The following is a 16,563-nucleotide window of genomic DNA, read 5'->3' as shown; positions in this document are numbered from 1 at the left end:
AAATGCAATCAAATCATAATGTGAAAATAAGGAAATAAAACAAACAAAAAAGGAAATAAAAAAGCCAGACACGCTTGTTGTTGCAAAAATGCGTTTCAAAAGGAAAAAACGAAACGCGGAAATAGAGACAGAGGAACAGGTTCGAGAAGGAGGAAGCATCTCCTCCTCCCTCTGTTTTTCTCTCTGTGTTTTTGTTCCATGATTTGACTTGACTTTCGAACCGCTGCTATATAGCATAGATTTCTGGTTTTAAAAAAACGACGTCGAAACTCTGAAGTAACGATGCTAAAGATTATCCATCATTTAACAAATTCATAATTACAATTTTATAATTATTTTATTTTTCAATCTTTGTACAATTAAAACATCAAAAAATAATTTTTAAAAATGGTTATCCAACTAAATTAAAGGTATTCTGGGTATATTTGTAACTGGGTTAAATTAGGTAACAATAGCACCGTACGTACATGGAAATTATTTGGAACAGTGTGTGCATGAATGATGAATTCCAAATTAGGATTAGGGCTGCGCTAATGAAATTAATTTGCATTTATGTTTAACAACCCTCAGTTTTGCTCCAAATTTGCAGAAGAACAAGGGTTTGGGATTTTGATTTAATGTTAATGGGGATGCTAAATATAAATAAATAAAAACTAAATTTAACAAATAAAGGGATACGGATTGATTTCATTAATGCATTATTGAAAACTCCGATGTCAGAATTAATACTCATTTAACTCTCTCTCTCTCTCTCTCTCTCTCTCCTACCGCATCTCCAGAATCACAAGTCTTTTCCTTGTCACCGCCCAACAAGCCTTAATTCTCATTCATTAAAGATTGATAGTGTGGACAACTGTACATTAATTTTATACAAATTTATAAATAAATCCAATCATAAATATGTATTTATAAAAAAGTTCAAGTACTATTTAAACATAGAAATACACCTAAAATTAACCCCAAAGTTAACTTTTTGGGTGTGTTTATAAATGAGTTTTGAGTGTGTGTAATGATGAGTTTTGGGTGTGTTTATATGTTTAAATAGTGCTTGGGTTTTTCTATAATTTCAACCCCCATTTTAGGTGTTTTAGTGAAACTCCCATTTAACGATTTTTCTTTTTTTTTTCTTTTTTTTAAAAATAAAATTCAAACACTAACAATGAGACTAGCAAAAACCAACTAGCCATTCAAGTCATTACAAATGTGTACCGCCATTATTATTTATGCTAGTCGAATATGAAATCTCATCCAATTGAATATAAACAAATACCATTATATAAAAGACTAGTTTATATTTTATATTATTTATTTATTTGACAACTGAGCAAATGAGAAAATACCTCGTAAACAAAAAAAACTATGAAAAGAAATATAGAAACGAAGTGCCAGGTCAGAGAAGGCAGCAAAAGACAGCTCAGCAACATGGGCGAGGAAATAACGCCCCTTTTTTGTTGTTGCAAATTTGGGACAAAGCTTTTATTCTTCGCCTCCACTGACCAAATGCCAGCTGTTTACTGATGCTGTTGGCGGCTGCGTTCAGCCTGGCAATAAGCATCTCTTCTCTGCCTCTGCCTCTTTCGCTTATGCCCCACGTGCCCCCACGTGCTCCCAAGTTCTCCCCTGCCTAATAATAAGTAACAAGTGGTGTTTCTGTTTCTCCTTTTTTCGTTTTATTAAACGCACGCAAATATGTATATGCTGCAGCATTTATACAAAAACCTTGCTGAATTAGTCAAATTAAGATTATTTAATTTTCAAACGGTATTGTGATTAAAATAAAATTTCCCAAACGGTATGGTACGTTATATTTTTTTCACATTACTATTCTAGTATAGACTCTGTTTTTCTTTATTGTGAAGGATAATTCATGTTTAGCATGTTATGTTGATCGACTATCAATCTCGATCATATATTTAAATGATATTTCACATGATAAATAATTAACACTATAATTTAACAATGTAACGTCTCAAAAAAATATATATATATTTTTCTTTTAGTAATATAAGTGTCTAGCTTCTCTGCAGCACTATAACCTGTACCCTTGTTTTATTCATGAACCTAAGGTGTGATTAATGATTTCCACCTACCACGCTCCATGATCCATGACCTGCATTTTTACCTAGTCAAGAGAAGAACACATCAAACATCATTTTCATGCATCCTACATATTCTTTATCATATTTATTTATTTATTTTTGGATGGCAACAGATCGCTAACATTGGTCTATATATGGTTGTTTTAATTAATTAATTTATTTACATAGACGACAGATTCTACAGAGTATAAATTATACCTCAATCAAATACATATGATATAGTGACAAATGAATGCATGCCAAGTATGATGTAACAAGTGATGTGACAATTCCAAGTACAAATTTCCTCTTTAATATTTAATACTTTTTTAAAGAGTTAGCTGGAGTGAGATGATTTGTTAGCCTAAGACTGCTTATCACTAAATTGACAGAAATTAATTATATGTTATGAATTACCGACACATGACAAATAAGAGGGTGGGACATGCCATTCGAGAAAACAATATATTAAATAATCACTTTTATGTACAAAATTAAATTAGGGGAAAATGACAAGATTTAGAAGAAACAAAATTGCTCTAATTGGAAAATTCGGATATGCTAATTATTAGAAACACCAAAGTCGACGCCCAAAATAATTAACTTCTTTACTTAGTTGAGTGGACGCCAAGAATTAGACAATTCTTTGCTTGTGTTGCTCTAGAAGTTTCCGTCTCCAACAATTATTGTATCAATTCTTTACTTTTAATGTTACATTATTGCTCTTTTTTTCACTTTCAATTTCAAACCTTTTTTTAAAAAATTAAAAATTAAAAATTCCATGGATTCGTCCTTTATACGTGTCAAAAAGCATTGCTTGTGCTGCACAAAGAAGAAACCAGGAAATTCAATCGAAAGAGATGATGCCATGCTTAAAAGTTCAAACCATACTTAACGACTAAGCATTTGGTTCAGACTGACGTAATAGTGCCCTACTATACACGCAAGAAACACAATGAATTGATTTATATTTTGTAATATGTATGGCGCCACTTCGTCCTATATTATAACTTACAATGTATATATAGAATTGTTGTTTGTTTTTAGAAAAATGAAGCGATAATAATATAATAGATGTGGAATGGGTCCGTGAACTTTTCAACCACAAAGATGTCCATCGAATTTTAAACAATAAGAATATGGCCTACCCAATCAACACCTTCTGCTTGACCAAAAAAAATATCAACACCTTCTGATAGAGTCATACTATTTTATCATACACGACACACAGGTATTTGTAAATTGTAATTTAAATATGGAGTGAGGTGGTAAAAAAAGGATTAAGAATTTAAATATTGGAATTAGGTTGATTGAGATTCCGGGCTAATTATACACGACACACAAGTTTACGAATTCCTCCTCCTACTGGCTAATTAATAACTTATCAAAAGCTATTTTCTTTTCTAGAAAAATACAGTATTTTTAATAATTAAAAATAAATAAAAAATCTGAAAAACGGTTCTAGAAAGACAGTAGTTGTTTTTCGGTTTGTTTTTTAGGTTTGCTTTGTGTTTTGAGAGTAAGAGAAACAGTTTTAACTGTCATTTTTAACAAACAAATCCAGAAAGCTTTTGAAAATATGCTTTACTTGATAAAGGTTTGCCTAAAGTGATGAGGAGGTTGTGGTTTTGGAATGGGATTCTCCTCTCTCAAGATAAAACAAAAATTAGTGTCACAACAAATCACAATTAGCTGCTGCTGGGCCCTGCAAACTCCAATGTTATATCCAGAATGTCTGCTTGCGTTACAGGATTGATGATCTAGAAAGCCAAATCAGACGGTCAGGATTGGTGTGGAAAATCACCAAGTCAGATTGTAAGACTGTACACAACAGTGGATTAAATGAAAGGATAATTGAGTGCACGTGTGGGAGGTAGGTTTTTAAGTTAAAAAACATTTAGAGCAAACAAAAAATGATTTTGTCGAATATTAGTTAATTAATTAATTAAATTAAAGAAAAATGGAAGGTGCGGAAGTTTGGTGGCAAAAGTGGGGGGTTGCATTGGATACTTTTGAGCCTCTGACGGTGGCCACAGCACTCAACCAAAATTGAATGATGCAACAACCACACAACACCAGAAGTTGGACAGACGAACGGTGCCGTTTGTACACATTCACATCACATGTGACTTTTTCAATCTGCCACGTGGATATATGCAATGCAAACAAAGCCATCGTCATAGTCACCAAAAAAGGAAGAAGAAGAAGAAGAAGAAAATTTGTAAGTGTTTTTTCTGGCTCGCCCGTGAAACAAGCGTGTTTCATGCTGCTCCTTCTTTCTTTCTTTCTTTCTTTCTTGAGAGAGAGAGAGAGAGTTCACAGATTTCATTCATATCGGGGGATCCATTTGTTTGTTGTTACGTAAAGGACTTGAGATTTTTCAATTTGGCATGAACAAGTGGCAACCGCTGAAAAAATGGTGTTACTTTCGTTTCTGGTGCACGGCAGTTGTCTTCTTCTTGTGATTTGAATTCGGTGTGGCCTAATTGTTGTGTGCTGCTGCCTTTTGGACCACCATCGATATAAATTATAATAGGCACAACACGAGAGAGAAGGTATCTCAATGCACGTGTAAAGTTCGACTGCCCAAGATAATTTATCACATCCTTTACAAAGGAACAGAAAGAAAAATAACAAAGATATCAAGAAAATAAACTGGGAATTGATTGGATGATCAAGCATCACGTAGACGACTTTAAGAAAGTTTTTGAAAAAAAAAAAAAAAACAAAATGACCAATATAATCAGAGATTACTTTCAAAGTTGATATGTAATAATCGAAGCTTATATAAAAATTTTAAAAAAACACTCTTAAGCAGATTCAAGATAACAATTCTACTCCTGAAAAACTAACTTTATTGAACCTAAAGCAAATACTCTTAGCTAAACATCTTCTTACCAACAATTTTGTTGTGATATTAGATTTAAGAAAATTAATAGTAAAGAAAAAATAATTTATAACTTTTTTAGTCCGAGTATAAGCAACATAGTTGTAACTCAAGAGCAGGTGAAATGAGATGAACAAAACTGCCCTGCAAAAACCTAATCCAATAATTGTATGGCATGTAATGCCAGTTAATAAGCTTCAATTACAACTGGGAGAAACAAGAAATCAAATGTCAAAAACACATCCAACATCCAACGGGCATTGAGCAGAAACGTAACTCTGGGAAAACATGCAGATTTCCCTTGAGCAACTGGGTAATATTTTCAAAGCAATCCCAAAAGTGTATCATTGTAAACCTCTCAAGTCTCGAGATCAACTACATTGCTTGCACGCAACGAGTCAGCCCCTGAATACTTGTGAGAAGAATCAATATCCTATACAAAATAGAAGGCGAACATCAAAATATATAGCCGGAAAGGGATGGCCATCTTAAATCGAACCATTTATTGTTTTTTTTTTCTTTTCCAGGAAATTGGAAGGTGTGGTTCATTTATGAGAACAAAGGGACCTTCAGGTTTGAGGGAGGGAACAATCATTGGTCATCGGCAACTTTCCACTCTAGTTTCATGGAAGCACAGTTCTGACTTCTTTCCTATCAGCTCCAAATGACTGCAATAAAACATTTATCAGTATCTATGAAAGGAAGGGTGACCGCATCAAATAAGTAGATTACATGTGAGAATTTAGCTGCAACTGCAGTAAGGATGCAAGTAAGAAAATCTTCTCAACACTAAATTTCAGTGGGAAAGAAAGAGGTAGTAGAGTTAGCAATGCAGGGTCATGCACAATAATCAAGTGATACCAATCAGCTACTGACCCCCCATTCAATAAACTTGAAGTCACACAAATGAATAGCAATTAACTTTGTTATGTCTATTTTCTTTGTTGTTGAGTCATTTGATCAGTCTTTCAAAGCCTACCCTCAACTTCTTGAAAATTTTTTAGGGAGGGTGAGAGAGAGGCAAACGGGGTGTGATCACAGAGAGAACAGTTCTTGAGAAAACAGGGGTAAATAAAGGGACAAGCCAGAATTTATCTTTTCAAAACCACGTCCATGTGGACAGATGACTATTTTACAATACATATGCAGGCTGGATCTGATGAAGTTATCTTTACTCTCACCAAGCACGTCTAAGATATGGTTATAATTTCAATGCATAACTTCTGTATGAAAACTTTTCTCAAGTTTTTTACTACTTAAAAAAAGGAGAATAAGTTGCGAAAGCTTTTTTAAGTTTCTTATGTTACGATTCCAATTTCTATAATTTGCAGGAATGTAATCTATAATGCTCCAATGATCATGATCTCGCTTTCACCTAATAGATGTTGGACAATAACTCGACTTTCAGACTGGTTCAATAACATAGATGATCAAAATTCTTTTATACCCAGGGAAAACTAATAATTTTTAAGAAAGTTATTATTGAAGAAGTTCTATGACTTATAAATATCAGTAACACATCATCACACTCGTATTGGTTAGCATCAGATACCCATCCAAAGCAGTAGTGTCAACTGGCAGTAACTAAAGAAGACAGAAGCTTCTGTTTACTGCCCATGGTGATACAACATAGATAATGAATATTGTGTGCATGTCTGTGTGTTGCTGTATACAAGGGAACAAATATTACCTCAGCCCCATAGCCTTTCACAAAGATATTTGTAAAGAGTTCGGAGGGTTCTGGCATTGGGCTTTCCTGGAAACAGGAAAAACAAACATAAAAAACAGGGTCACTGAACAATATCCGGTTACAATACCTATTATAAAAGCTAAAGAGAGGTCAGATGGCTACATGCATTCAGTTAAAATTAACAAAAATAAAAAAAAAGTTTATGAAATCAAATGACCACCACAGAAAGCTTCTTACTTTAGCTTTAGCAATGGCTTCATCAACTTCTTTCCTCACTTCCTTCTCAATATCCTGAAATAAAAGAAAGGAAAAGGATAAATACATATCAGTTTTCTCAGACCCCCACAGCATCAATAAGAGAGACAGGAATGGACCATATTCTAAAATTTTCCCTCAGTCATAAAAATAATTATCCAACAAAATAGAAATGACAGTAGATAGATACAATACAGAAACCACCCTAGTTGAAGAATATACCTTTAGCTCCTTCTCAGTAGCTAGATCATGAGCAAATATCAGCTTCCTTATTCTTTCAATTGGATCACGCTCCTAAATCATATAACCAAGTAAAATTATAAAAAGACACCTTTATGAAATTGTGGCATAATCTCCAGAATATGGAAAGGGAACAAGGTTTGGAACACATAACAAACCTGTCTCACACCAGAAATCTCATCACGTGTACGGTAGGTGCTCCCAGGATCAGACATGGAGTGCCCATGGTACCTGTAAGTGTCCATTTCAAGAATCTAACCACCAGAAGCAAGAGGACTTGTCAGGCAACAAGTATCATGTAGAGCGACAACAAATTACACAATTATAACTAGTCTGCAAGTCAGAGCCAGAAAAGTTGGAAAAATCTCGCATGACTTCTCATATTACACATAACCAGACCATTTCAAAAGGCCCAAGTAATCCTAAAGGGCTAAAAACTTTATCTAACCCACAGCCTGGGTCTGAACGAAGGTATTCATCATTGAACCACATCGTGCTTCTCTTAACTACAGAAATGATGTTGAATTGAAAAAGGGAGGAATTTTTCCCATTTAATCTAAAACTTGGACCACAAATTTCACAACTTTTGTCATTTGCAAAGCATTCTATTTCTCTTTCCTTTCACAGATGGCATACAAATGCTGCAAAGGCAACTCTTGAAATAGCAACTGCATTGCTTACCCAACAAACTACTAGGGTCCATATAACCGTATACCCAAGTTTATACTAGAATTCTAAAGGATCATGTATCAAATTCCTGAAGGGGTGCAACTCCTAGAACTAAGAGAATAGCTCAAACAATTACTGTCAGAACTGCCCCTGGAATAGAGCTAAGACAATTTCCCTAGGGACATGATTAATTCCTCATAGACCACACGCTTGATAGCTGATTGTAGCTTCAATCTACTATACTATTAGCATACTCTAGCAGCTATGGCATAAACTGCATACAATTGCAATCACAATGCAATTAGTGGATCGCCTGCAAAAAATTCATTTGGCATACCTAGCAACAATCATGTTTTTCTTTTATATGTGGAACTGTGAGCCAAAACGACAGAAGATTTGTTGAGTGGCCTAACATAACAGTAAGGCAATCCATGTTGCTATAGTTTGCACAAGGAATTTCAAAAAAATGTCAGACTAACAAATGGAGAAATAACTCACAATGGGTCCATTCTTCAAAGCATGCTCCTTAGCAAATTTGCATGCCTGCTTTACTGCAAACACATCCATGCCATCTACCTGAAGATTGATCACAAAACATTAGCCAAATGAAAACAAATTAATACTAGAAATTATCACCTATAATGTTTCTACCGTTATAATTCGAGCGATAGAATCGATGTTTTTACCAATCACACAACCATCATTTCTTAATGTAGCTAAACTTCAAAGCAAATACATAAGCAGTAACCAATGAAATGCAACAAACAAGATTGTATCCGACCTTCAAGCCAGGAACATAATCTCCACGCTTGTAGTATGATGGACTCTTAGCTGCTCTCCACTCTGCCGTACCCATTCCATCTGTGTCAAACGCACGCCCAAATCATTCAAAATGTGTAATTAATTTTGTTTCTTATCATTAAAAAACCCAAGAAGAAACAATTCTTCCACTACTTACAGTGATTATTCTCACAGACCAAAATGGCAGGCAGATCCCAAAGCGCAGAAATATTAAGCGCCTCGAACAACTGCCCCTGATTGGCCGCACCGTCACCATACAGAGCAAATGTCACCGTTTCATCCTTGGAGTACTTCTGCCCAAAAGCCAAGCCACATCCCAGCGGAACCTGAGCCCCAACAATACCGTGACCGCCATAGAACCCAGCGTCCTTCTTGTAAAAATGCATGGACCCACCTTTCCCCTTGGAGCAGCCACCCTGGCGGCCCATGAGCTCGGAGAAAACCTGCAGAAGGGTCCCGCCGCGGCCGAGGAAGGTGCAATGGTCACGGTAGGCGGTTATGATGCAGTCCTTTTTGGTAATTGCGGCCTCCATGCCGATGGCGACGGCCTCCTGGCCGTCGTACAGATGGCAAAACCCTCGGATGAGCTTGGCCTTGTAGAGCGAGTCGGCCGCGATCTCCATCCGGCGCATCAACGCCATGTCGCGGAAGAACGTCATAAGCTCTTTGGGCGTGGTATCGACGGTGCGGGACGGCACGTCGCACCTGTGGGAGGTGAAGGGGACCGATGTCTCGATCGTGAGGGTGGTGGAGTCATCAGCGGCGGATGAGATCGGACGGCGGAGAGATGGGGTGAAGGATAGGGCGGAGGTGAGCGGTTTGAGGAGCTTGGAGCCGGAAGATGAAGACGAGGCGAGGCGGGATAGAGCCATCTCTGACCGTTGGATCGTTTTCCGGCTGTGTGGGATGGGAGCTGAGACTGGTGGAAGGAGGGTTTGTGGAACACTGGGCTGGGGCGGTTTGGTAGGAAAGAAGTAGGAGAGGAATCGAAAATGTTTTAATTGTTAAAATAATTAAAAAATTGTCTTAGTTGGGTACTGTCGTTATTTTGTGGCGGAGTGATTTCTTTGACTTAATAATAATTTGTATTTCCTTTCCCTTTTTTTTTCCCCAAAATTTGTGTTCCCTTCCTACTTGTGCAGGTGTCTTGCTCTCTCTAATTTTTTTTGTTTTTTTTGTTTTTTTTCATGTTTTTATTCTTCTTCTTAATTTCACTTAGCACAAAAATAAATTTGTGCATATGTTTGACTCTAAATTTCCGTACATATTATATGCTAGAAATGCCATTTTGGGGTTTGGTGGAAGTAAGCAAAGATGTGCTGCATGTGGTTTGGTGGGTGCACATATTATATATGCCTACAAATTTGGTGGCTGGGTGGGTTCCCTTTATTTTCTTCTTTTCGCCAATATCTTACACGAAGTTTTTTAATATACAAATGAATCATGAAGGCCTTCTTAGCAAAAAAATGTATTTTAGATTTAATATACATATGATGCACAATAAGCTCGAAAGTAAACAAATAAAATCACATAGAAAAAAAAAGGTAAAAGTTCTATGCCCGAGTTTTATTTTGATCATTCAACTAATTTTCGTACAATTTTGATTATCCTCATTCATGTCAATTCAATTTTTTCGTCTCATTATGTAAATTTGGGCACAAGCATCTTCTAAAACGGCCTAACCATCTCTCTACTACCAATTTCTCCCAAATTGACCTAACTATCCTATTTCCTTCAAATTGAAACCCTAACTCACTAAAATCCCACCCTAACACAACAATAAAATTTAATTTTGCCTCTAATTGCTTAAAATGAACTCAAAAGTTGAATTTACCTTTGAAAAGCACCTCACGTGATTAAATTTGACGGAATAATTGAATTGCACGAATGAGAGAATTGAATGACCAAAATAGATAGCACGAATATTTAGTTCAAAAAATTAAAATGAAAAACCAGATATAACAATAGTTGAAACCCAAAACTCAAAAATTTCTTTCATCCTTATATTTCTTACAAATATAAATGAGAGCCCAATAGAGGCCCTGGTCATCGATTATTGGACCCAACTTGTGTACTACTGCTGCCCAGCTTAAGTAGTTGAGAAATCTACACGTCAACGGCACCTATTTTGAACTTCCCGGTCCAAATCAACAGTAACGAACAAATGGTTCAATTCAAATCAACGGTACTTTAATCGAAAACAGTTACGCAACGGAAGCGACGTCGCATCGTCACTGTCCTGCCCACTCCCAAAATATCACAATAAAAAACGATAAGCCCACAACTGAGCTGGAGCTGCTGGGGTGCCCAAAAATCTCTCCCGCCATGGACACTCTCTCTATCCTCACACCTCCTCACACCTTCACGCGCCTCCTTTCTCTCAAACGCTCTTCTTATCCCCTGCTTCACCATCTCACCCAAACCACCCATGCCCTAGGGTTTTGTTCCCCCAAATCCCCTCCTACATATTCTCCAAGCTCACTGCGTTTTCGAGTCACTTTCCAATCCCCAAGCTCAGCCTTCCCTGCAAAATCTCAACTCTCCAATGCCGACGAAGAAGAAGACGAAGACGAGTACGAAGAGGAGGACGACGACGAAGACGTGGCTGCGGATGAGTACGACGACGTTCCCGGCGATATTATGTCGGACGGACTCGAACAGAGCGACGATGAAATCGATACTTCAGTGGCGGCCGCAGAGCCGTCGACTCGGCCCGAGGAGTTCAAGTGGCAGAGAGTGGAGAAGCTGTGCAGCGAAGTCAAAGTGTTTGGCGAGGAAATGATAGATGACGAAGAGCTCGCTTCTATCTACGATTTCCGAATCGATAAATTTCAGGTGAGTTTCAATTTCGAATACACCATTGAAGATTTTATGAATCGTATGAATTCTGATTTACATTAATTTTGGATAGAGATTAGCGATACAAGCATTCTTGAGAGGTTCGTCCGTGGTGGTATCGGCACCCACGAGCAGTGGAAAGACTCTGATAGCAGAAGCTGCTTCCGTTGCAACCGTAGCCAGAGGAAGGAGATTGTTTTACACAACCCCGCTGAAGGCCTTGTCCAATCAGAAGTTTCGAGAATTTCGGTATGCAAGTGATATTACTCTGACGAGAAAAGAATATATACATTTCTTGGTGAAGTTTATGTAAAGTTCTGAAGTAATTGGTCCTTGTAATTAGCAATGTAGGTGATGTACTTGTAATATGTTGAATTGAATTAGCTGATGCATTGTTGTAATCTCAGTGAGACTTTTGGCGACGACAATGTCGGCCTTCTTACTGGAGATTCGGCAGTGAACAAAGATGCTCAGGTTTTAATTATGACCACAGAGATCTTGCGCAACATGTTGTATCAGAGGTATAAACAACTTATTTAATCAGTCCTAGTAGCTGTAGTTTATTGATTTATGCTCTTAGTTTTGCAGTTCAACTTCTGAGTTTATTCTTGGAATAAGGGATGGTATTTCACTTTAGCTTCTTAATGCAGCGTGGGAATGGCTTCTTCTGGGGATGGACTTTTTCATGTGGATGTTATTGTCCTGGATGAAGTTCATTATCTAAGTGACATGTACCGGGGTACTGTGTGGGAAGAAATCGTAAGTGCAATTTGTTTCCAGGAAACTGCTTCAATGCCAATGATATTGTCATAGTGTTTCGTTATATAATCTATGAAATATATCAGGTTATTTATTGCCCCAAAAAAGTTCAACTCATATGTTTGTCAGCAACAGTTGCAAATCCAGATGAATTGGCTGGTTGGATTGGTCAGGTATTTTGCTCCTTTGATGATTTAATGCTCTACATTCACTGAAAATATATTACATTTTGACACACGGTATTTTGCTCCTTTCATCCTGTTTCCAGATTCATGGTAAAACTGAATTGGTAACTTCATCAAGGCGTCCAGTACCATTGACTTGGCATTTCTCAACGAAGACTTCTTTGTTACCACTTCTTGATAAGACAGGAAAGCACATGAATAGGTACTTTGCTTCTCATTATGATTAGTTTTTGTTATTTTTATTGTATACTTAACTCTTAGTTTTTACCCAATCAAAATTTCTTGGAGATTCTCTTCTGTAATATGGAGTAGCAATGCCTTTCCATTTGACCTTTTTCGAGAAAGGATTGGACTAGTTCAGCTTTATCTGACATGGTTAAGCTTCATCAGAGTTAATCTGCGAAACATTATGGAAATTTAAGGTTTATCTTACAATTACCATGAAGATTGTCAGTATAGGACCATCCAGTAATATTTAAAGTTTACGTTTTCTTTGAATGGAACAGGAGGTTGTCAGTCAATTATCTTCAACTTAATGCTTCAGGAACAAAATCTTACAAAGATGATGGGTCTAGAAGGAGGAGTTCAAGAAGACGTGCAAGTGAGATGAGCTATGATGACAGTACTGGTAACATGTCTAGACGACCACTTTCAAAGAATGACATCAACTTAATACACCGTTCACAAGTATGATTCATGCATTAATTTTTTTAGACAAATACAAAAGCAAGCCTTGTTTTCATTTTTGTTTTGGTTTTGCTAGGGACACACTGATTGATTAGGGTTGTTATGTACCTGACCTGTGGTTGTTCCATAAACGATTGGCCTATAAATTTGACCATTTGAATTATTATTTTTTTCATTTCTTTTTGCTCTTTAGGTACCTCAAATTACGGATACATTATGGCACCTTAAGTCTCGAGATATGCTGCCAGCTATATGGTTTATTTTTAGCAGGAAAGGATGTGATGCCGCTGTTCAGTATGTTCAAGATAACAATCTCTTGGATGACTGTGAGATGAGTGAGGTTCAACTAGCCTTGAAGAGGTTCCGCATTAAGTATCCTGATGCTATCAGGGAGACTGCTGTGAAGGGTTTACTGCAAGGGGTTGCTGCACATCATGCTGGCTGTCTACCTTTATGGAAATCATTCATAGAAGAGCTGTTTCAGCGAGGACTGGTTAAGGTTGTCTTTGCTACAGAAACACTTGCTGCAGGAATCAACATGCCTGCTAGGACAGCCATTATTGCATCCCTCAGCAAAAGAAGCGACGGTGGACGTACCCAATTAAGCCCAAATGAGCTGTTTCAAATGGCTGGGCGTGCTGGACGTAGAGGGATTGATGAAAGGGGTCATGTAGTGCTTGTTCAAAGTCCTTATGAAGGTGCTGAAGCCTGTTGCAAGATTGTTTTTGCTGGACTTGAACCTTTGGTGTCCCAGTTTACAGCTTCATATGGAATGGTGCTAAATCTTCTTGCTGGTGCAAAAGTTACCCATAGATCAAATGAATCAGATGACACGGAAGCTTCCCAATCAGGGCGAACTTTGGAAGAAGCTAGAAAGTTAGTCGAGCAAAGTTTTGGAAACTATGTTGGCAGCAATGTTATGCTTGCTGCAAAAGAAGAGCTTACTAGAATTCAGAAAGAAATTGAGATACTGACTTTGGAAATTAGCGATGATGCCATCGATAGAAAGAGCAGGAAGCTTCTATCTGGACCAGCATATAAGGAGATTGCAGATCTACACGAAGAATTAAGAGCAGAGAAACGCCTAAGAACTGAACTTAGAAGAAGAATGGAATCTCAGAAACTATCTTCACTGAGACCCATGTTAGAGGAGTTTGAAAATGGACACTTGCCCTTTTTGTGCCTGCAGTACAAGGATTCTGAAGGAGTTCAACACTCTATCCCGGCTGTTTATCTGGGGAAGGTTGACTCATTCAGTAGTTCAAAGCTTAAGCACATGGTTTCTGCGGATGATGCTTTTGCACTAAACGCAGTAACCTCAGAGTTTGAATCAAATTTAGTTTTTGAACCATCATATTATGTGGCTCTTGGTTCAGATAATTCTTGGTATCTATTTACAGAAAAGTGGATTAAAACAGTTTATAAGACGGGCTTCCCAAATGTTGCTTTAGCTCTAGGAGATGCTTTGCCTCGGGAAATTATGAGTATGCTTCTGGATAAGACGGAACTGAAGTGGGAGAAGCTTGGTGAGTCTGAACTTGGTGGTTTTTGGAACATGGAAGGATCTCTCGAGACATGGTCTTGGAGTTTGAATGTTCCTGTCTTGAATAGTCTCTCTGAGCATGATGAGCTTTTGCATAAGTCAGAAGCATACCATAACGCTGTTGAGCGTTACAAAGATCAAAGAAATAAAGTTTCACGTCTGAAGAAAAAGATATCACGTACACAAGGCTTCAGAGAATACAAGAAAATCGTTGACATGGCCAAGTTTACAGAGGAAAAGATTAAACGCTTGAAGGGTAGATCAAGACGTTTGACTAATCGAATTGAACAAATTGAACCCTCTGGTTGGAAGGAATTCTTGCAGATCAGCAACGTCATACACGAGACTCGGGCATTGGATATTAATACTCATGTCATGTTTCCACTTGGTGTAACCGCAGCTGCTATTCGAGGAGAAAATGAACTCTGGCTTGCCATGGTTCTTCGAAATAAAATCTTAATAGATTTGAAGCCTCCGGAACTTGCTGCTGTCTGTGCAAGTTTAGTATCTGAAGGGATCAAAGTTCGTCCTTGGAAAAACAACAGCTACATATATGAACCTTCTAGTACAGTAGTCGACGTGGTCAACTTCTTGGATGAGCAGAGAAGCTCTTTTTTACAGCTTCAAGAGAAGCATGGTGTGAACAAGCCTTGCTATTTGGACACCCAGTTTTCAGGTATGGTTGAAGCCTGGGTTTCTGGGTTGACCTGGAGGGAAATCATGATGGACTGCGCGATGGATGAGGGTGACTTAGCGCGGCTCCTACGACGAACAATCGATCTGCTAGTGCAAATTCCTAAGTTGCCGGACATTGACCCGCTACTGCAAAGCAATGCAAAGACGGCGTCAAATATTATGGACCGTCCTCCCATAAGTGAGCTGGCTGGATGAATGACATTATATTCTAACAAATTGAAATTTGTAGACCAACAATTTCATAACATCATGTACTGTGCCTATTGGCCGTCTCAGAGCCGATCAAGCTCTTTCATTCTTTTTTCATCTGAAGAAAACAAGTTCAAAGTCGATATCTAAAACAAACAATAGGTAAAGTCACCCAGAATGTAGTCTTGGGAGCATGATCTTTTATCAGCTGTAATTGTATCAATAAAATTATCTTGTACAATCAAATCAGTTTCTACTGCTCACCATGTGGAGAGTATCTTATATATAATAAATAAATAAATAAAAGGGTTTTTAGGTTAGATTTTTTAAGAATTTCATTGCTATTGTTCAAGGAAAAATATGTGGTAAGAAAGTAATTGTACAAATGATTAGTCTATCCTGAAGGATCCCCAAGTGAGTAGTTTTTTCTTCTTTTTTGGATTCATGGGTCGATATGGCTGTGCAGCAAAGTCAACCTAATCACGATGTGTTTATTTTTATATGTTCTTTCAATTTTAAAACACAATTGTTTCAAGCTTTAAGCCTATCATTGGTTCCATCACAGCTGTTCATTGTCATCCAGATTTACTGCATTATTATGGATTTCCTCGACGGAGGGCTTAAAAGAAACAAACACTGCAAGGAACCTTAGAATGGAAACCGCTGTCTGGCAAGCATTCAGTAGGACTAATTTCAGAATTTATAAAATAGTCTAGAGCCATACAAGTTTGACATAATTAACAATCTCAATCCACGCACTGCAAATACTAGACAAAAATAACAGGATGTACAACTCGACAAAAAGTACGATTATGCAAGATCTATACACAAACCTCTCAGGCATATTTCAAGAATTTTTCTGCTTTTTTGAGGCCTCATTTCTCATCGACATTGACATACCTACGGACCAACAATTAGCATGGTGCGAAATAAAGGTAATGGTCAATATTTAACAATTGACGTTCATACGGACAGCAAGTAAAATCAGCCAGGCTATTTTAATGACCGAAACATATAAGAGAAGTGTCCACTATAAAATTAATACG

General features: G+C 37.4%; 2 protein-coding genes across 2 annotated transcripts; one reads left to right on the top strand and one right to left on the bottom strand.

Annotated features, from left to right (window-relative positions):
• Positions 1–5,105: 5,105 nt before the first annotated feature.
• Positions 5,106–9,862, bottom strand: LOC103321455 (pyruvate dehydrogenase complex E1 alpha subunit). The gene is made up of 8 exons (XM_008223259.3): positions 8,778–9,862; positions 8,601–8,680; positions 8,318–8,395; positions 7,309–7,404; positions 7,133–7,204; positions 6,893–6,946; positions 6,656–6,721; positions 5,106–5,633 (listed from the first exon to the last, which is right to left on the bottom strand). Exons 1-8 carry the CDS (start codon positions 9,490–9,492, stop codon positions 5,589–5,591), a joined length of 1,206 nt encoding a protein of 401 aa, XP_008221481.2. The 5' UTR covers positions 9,493–9,862; the 3' UTR covers positions 5,106–5,588.
• A 1,038-nt stretch (positions 9,863–10,900) lies between these two features.
• EMB25 (DEAD/DEAH box helicase) lies at positions 10,901–15,658 on the top strand. The gene is made up of 8 exons (XM_008223263.3): positions 10,901–11,455; positions 11,532–11,707; positions 11,866–11,979; positions 12,109–12,217; positions 12,304–12,390; positions 12,486–12,604; positions 12,909–13,089; positions 13,283–15,658. Exons 1-8 carry the CDS (start codon positions 10,946–10,948, stop codon positions 15,521–15,523), a joined length of 3,537 nt encoding a protein of 1,178 aa, XP_008221485.2. The 5' UTR covers positions 10,901–10,945; the 3' UTR covers positions 15,524–15,658.
• Positions 15,659–16,563: the final 905 nt, after the last annotated feature.

Source organism: Prunus mume, linkage group LG2 (genome assembly GCF_029339155.1).
Source record: "Prunus mume cultivar Tortuosa linkage group LG2, ASM2933915v1, whole genome shotgun sequence".
NCBI lineage: Eukaryota > Viridiplantae > Streptophyta > Magnoliopsida > Rosales > Rosaceae > Prunus > Prunus mume.
Note: the sequence above shows the minus strand (reverse complement) of the source record. Positions and strands in the feature narration are given on the sequence as shown.

What these genes read in the sequence shown, in the direction of transcription:
- LOC103321455 (XM_008223259.3), bottom strand. Translation starts at nt 9,492, where the DNA reads ATGGCTCTATCCCGCCTCGCCTCGTCTTCATCTTCCGGCTCCAAGCTC. An exon ending in ATTATGTTCCTGGCTTGAAG is followed by an intron (nt 8,396 to 8,600) that starts GTCGGATACAAT and finishes ATCAATCTTCAG; the next exon opens with GTAGATGGCATGGATGTGTT. An exon ending in CTTTGAAGAATGGACCCATT is followed by an intron (nt 7,405 to 8,317) that starts GTGAGTTATTTC and finishes TCTGGTGGTTAG; the next exon opens with ATTCTTGAAATGGACACTTA.
- EMB25 (XM_008223263.3), top strand. Translation starts at nt 10,946, where the DNA reads ATGGACACTCTCTCTATCCTCACACCTCCTCACACCTTCACGCGCCTC. An exon ending in CAGAAGTTTCGAGAATTTCG is followed by an intron (nt 11,708 to 11,865) that starts GTATGCAAGTGA and finishes TTGTAATCTCAG; the next exon opens with TGAGACTTTTGGCGACGACA. An exon ending in CGCAACATGTTGTATCAGAG is followed by an intron (nt 11,980 to 12,108) that starts GTATAAACAACT and finishes TTCTTAATGCAG; the next exon opens with CGTGGGAATGGCTTCTTCTG.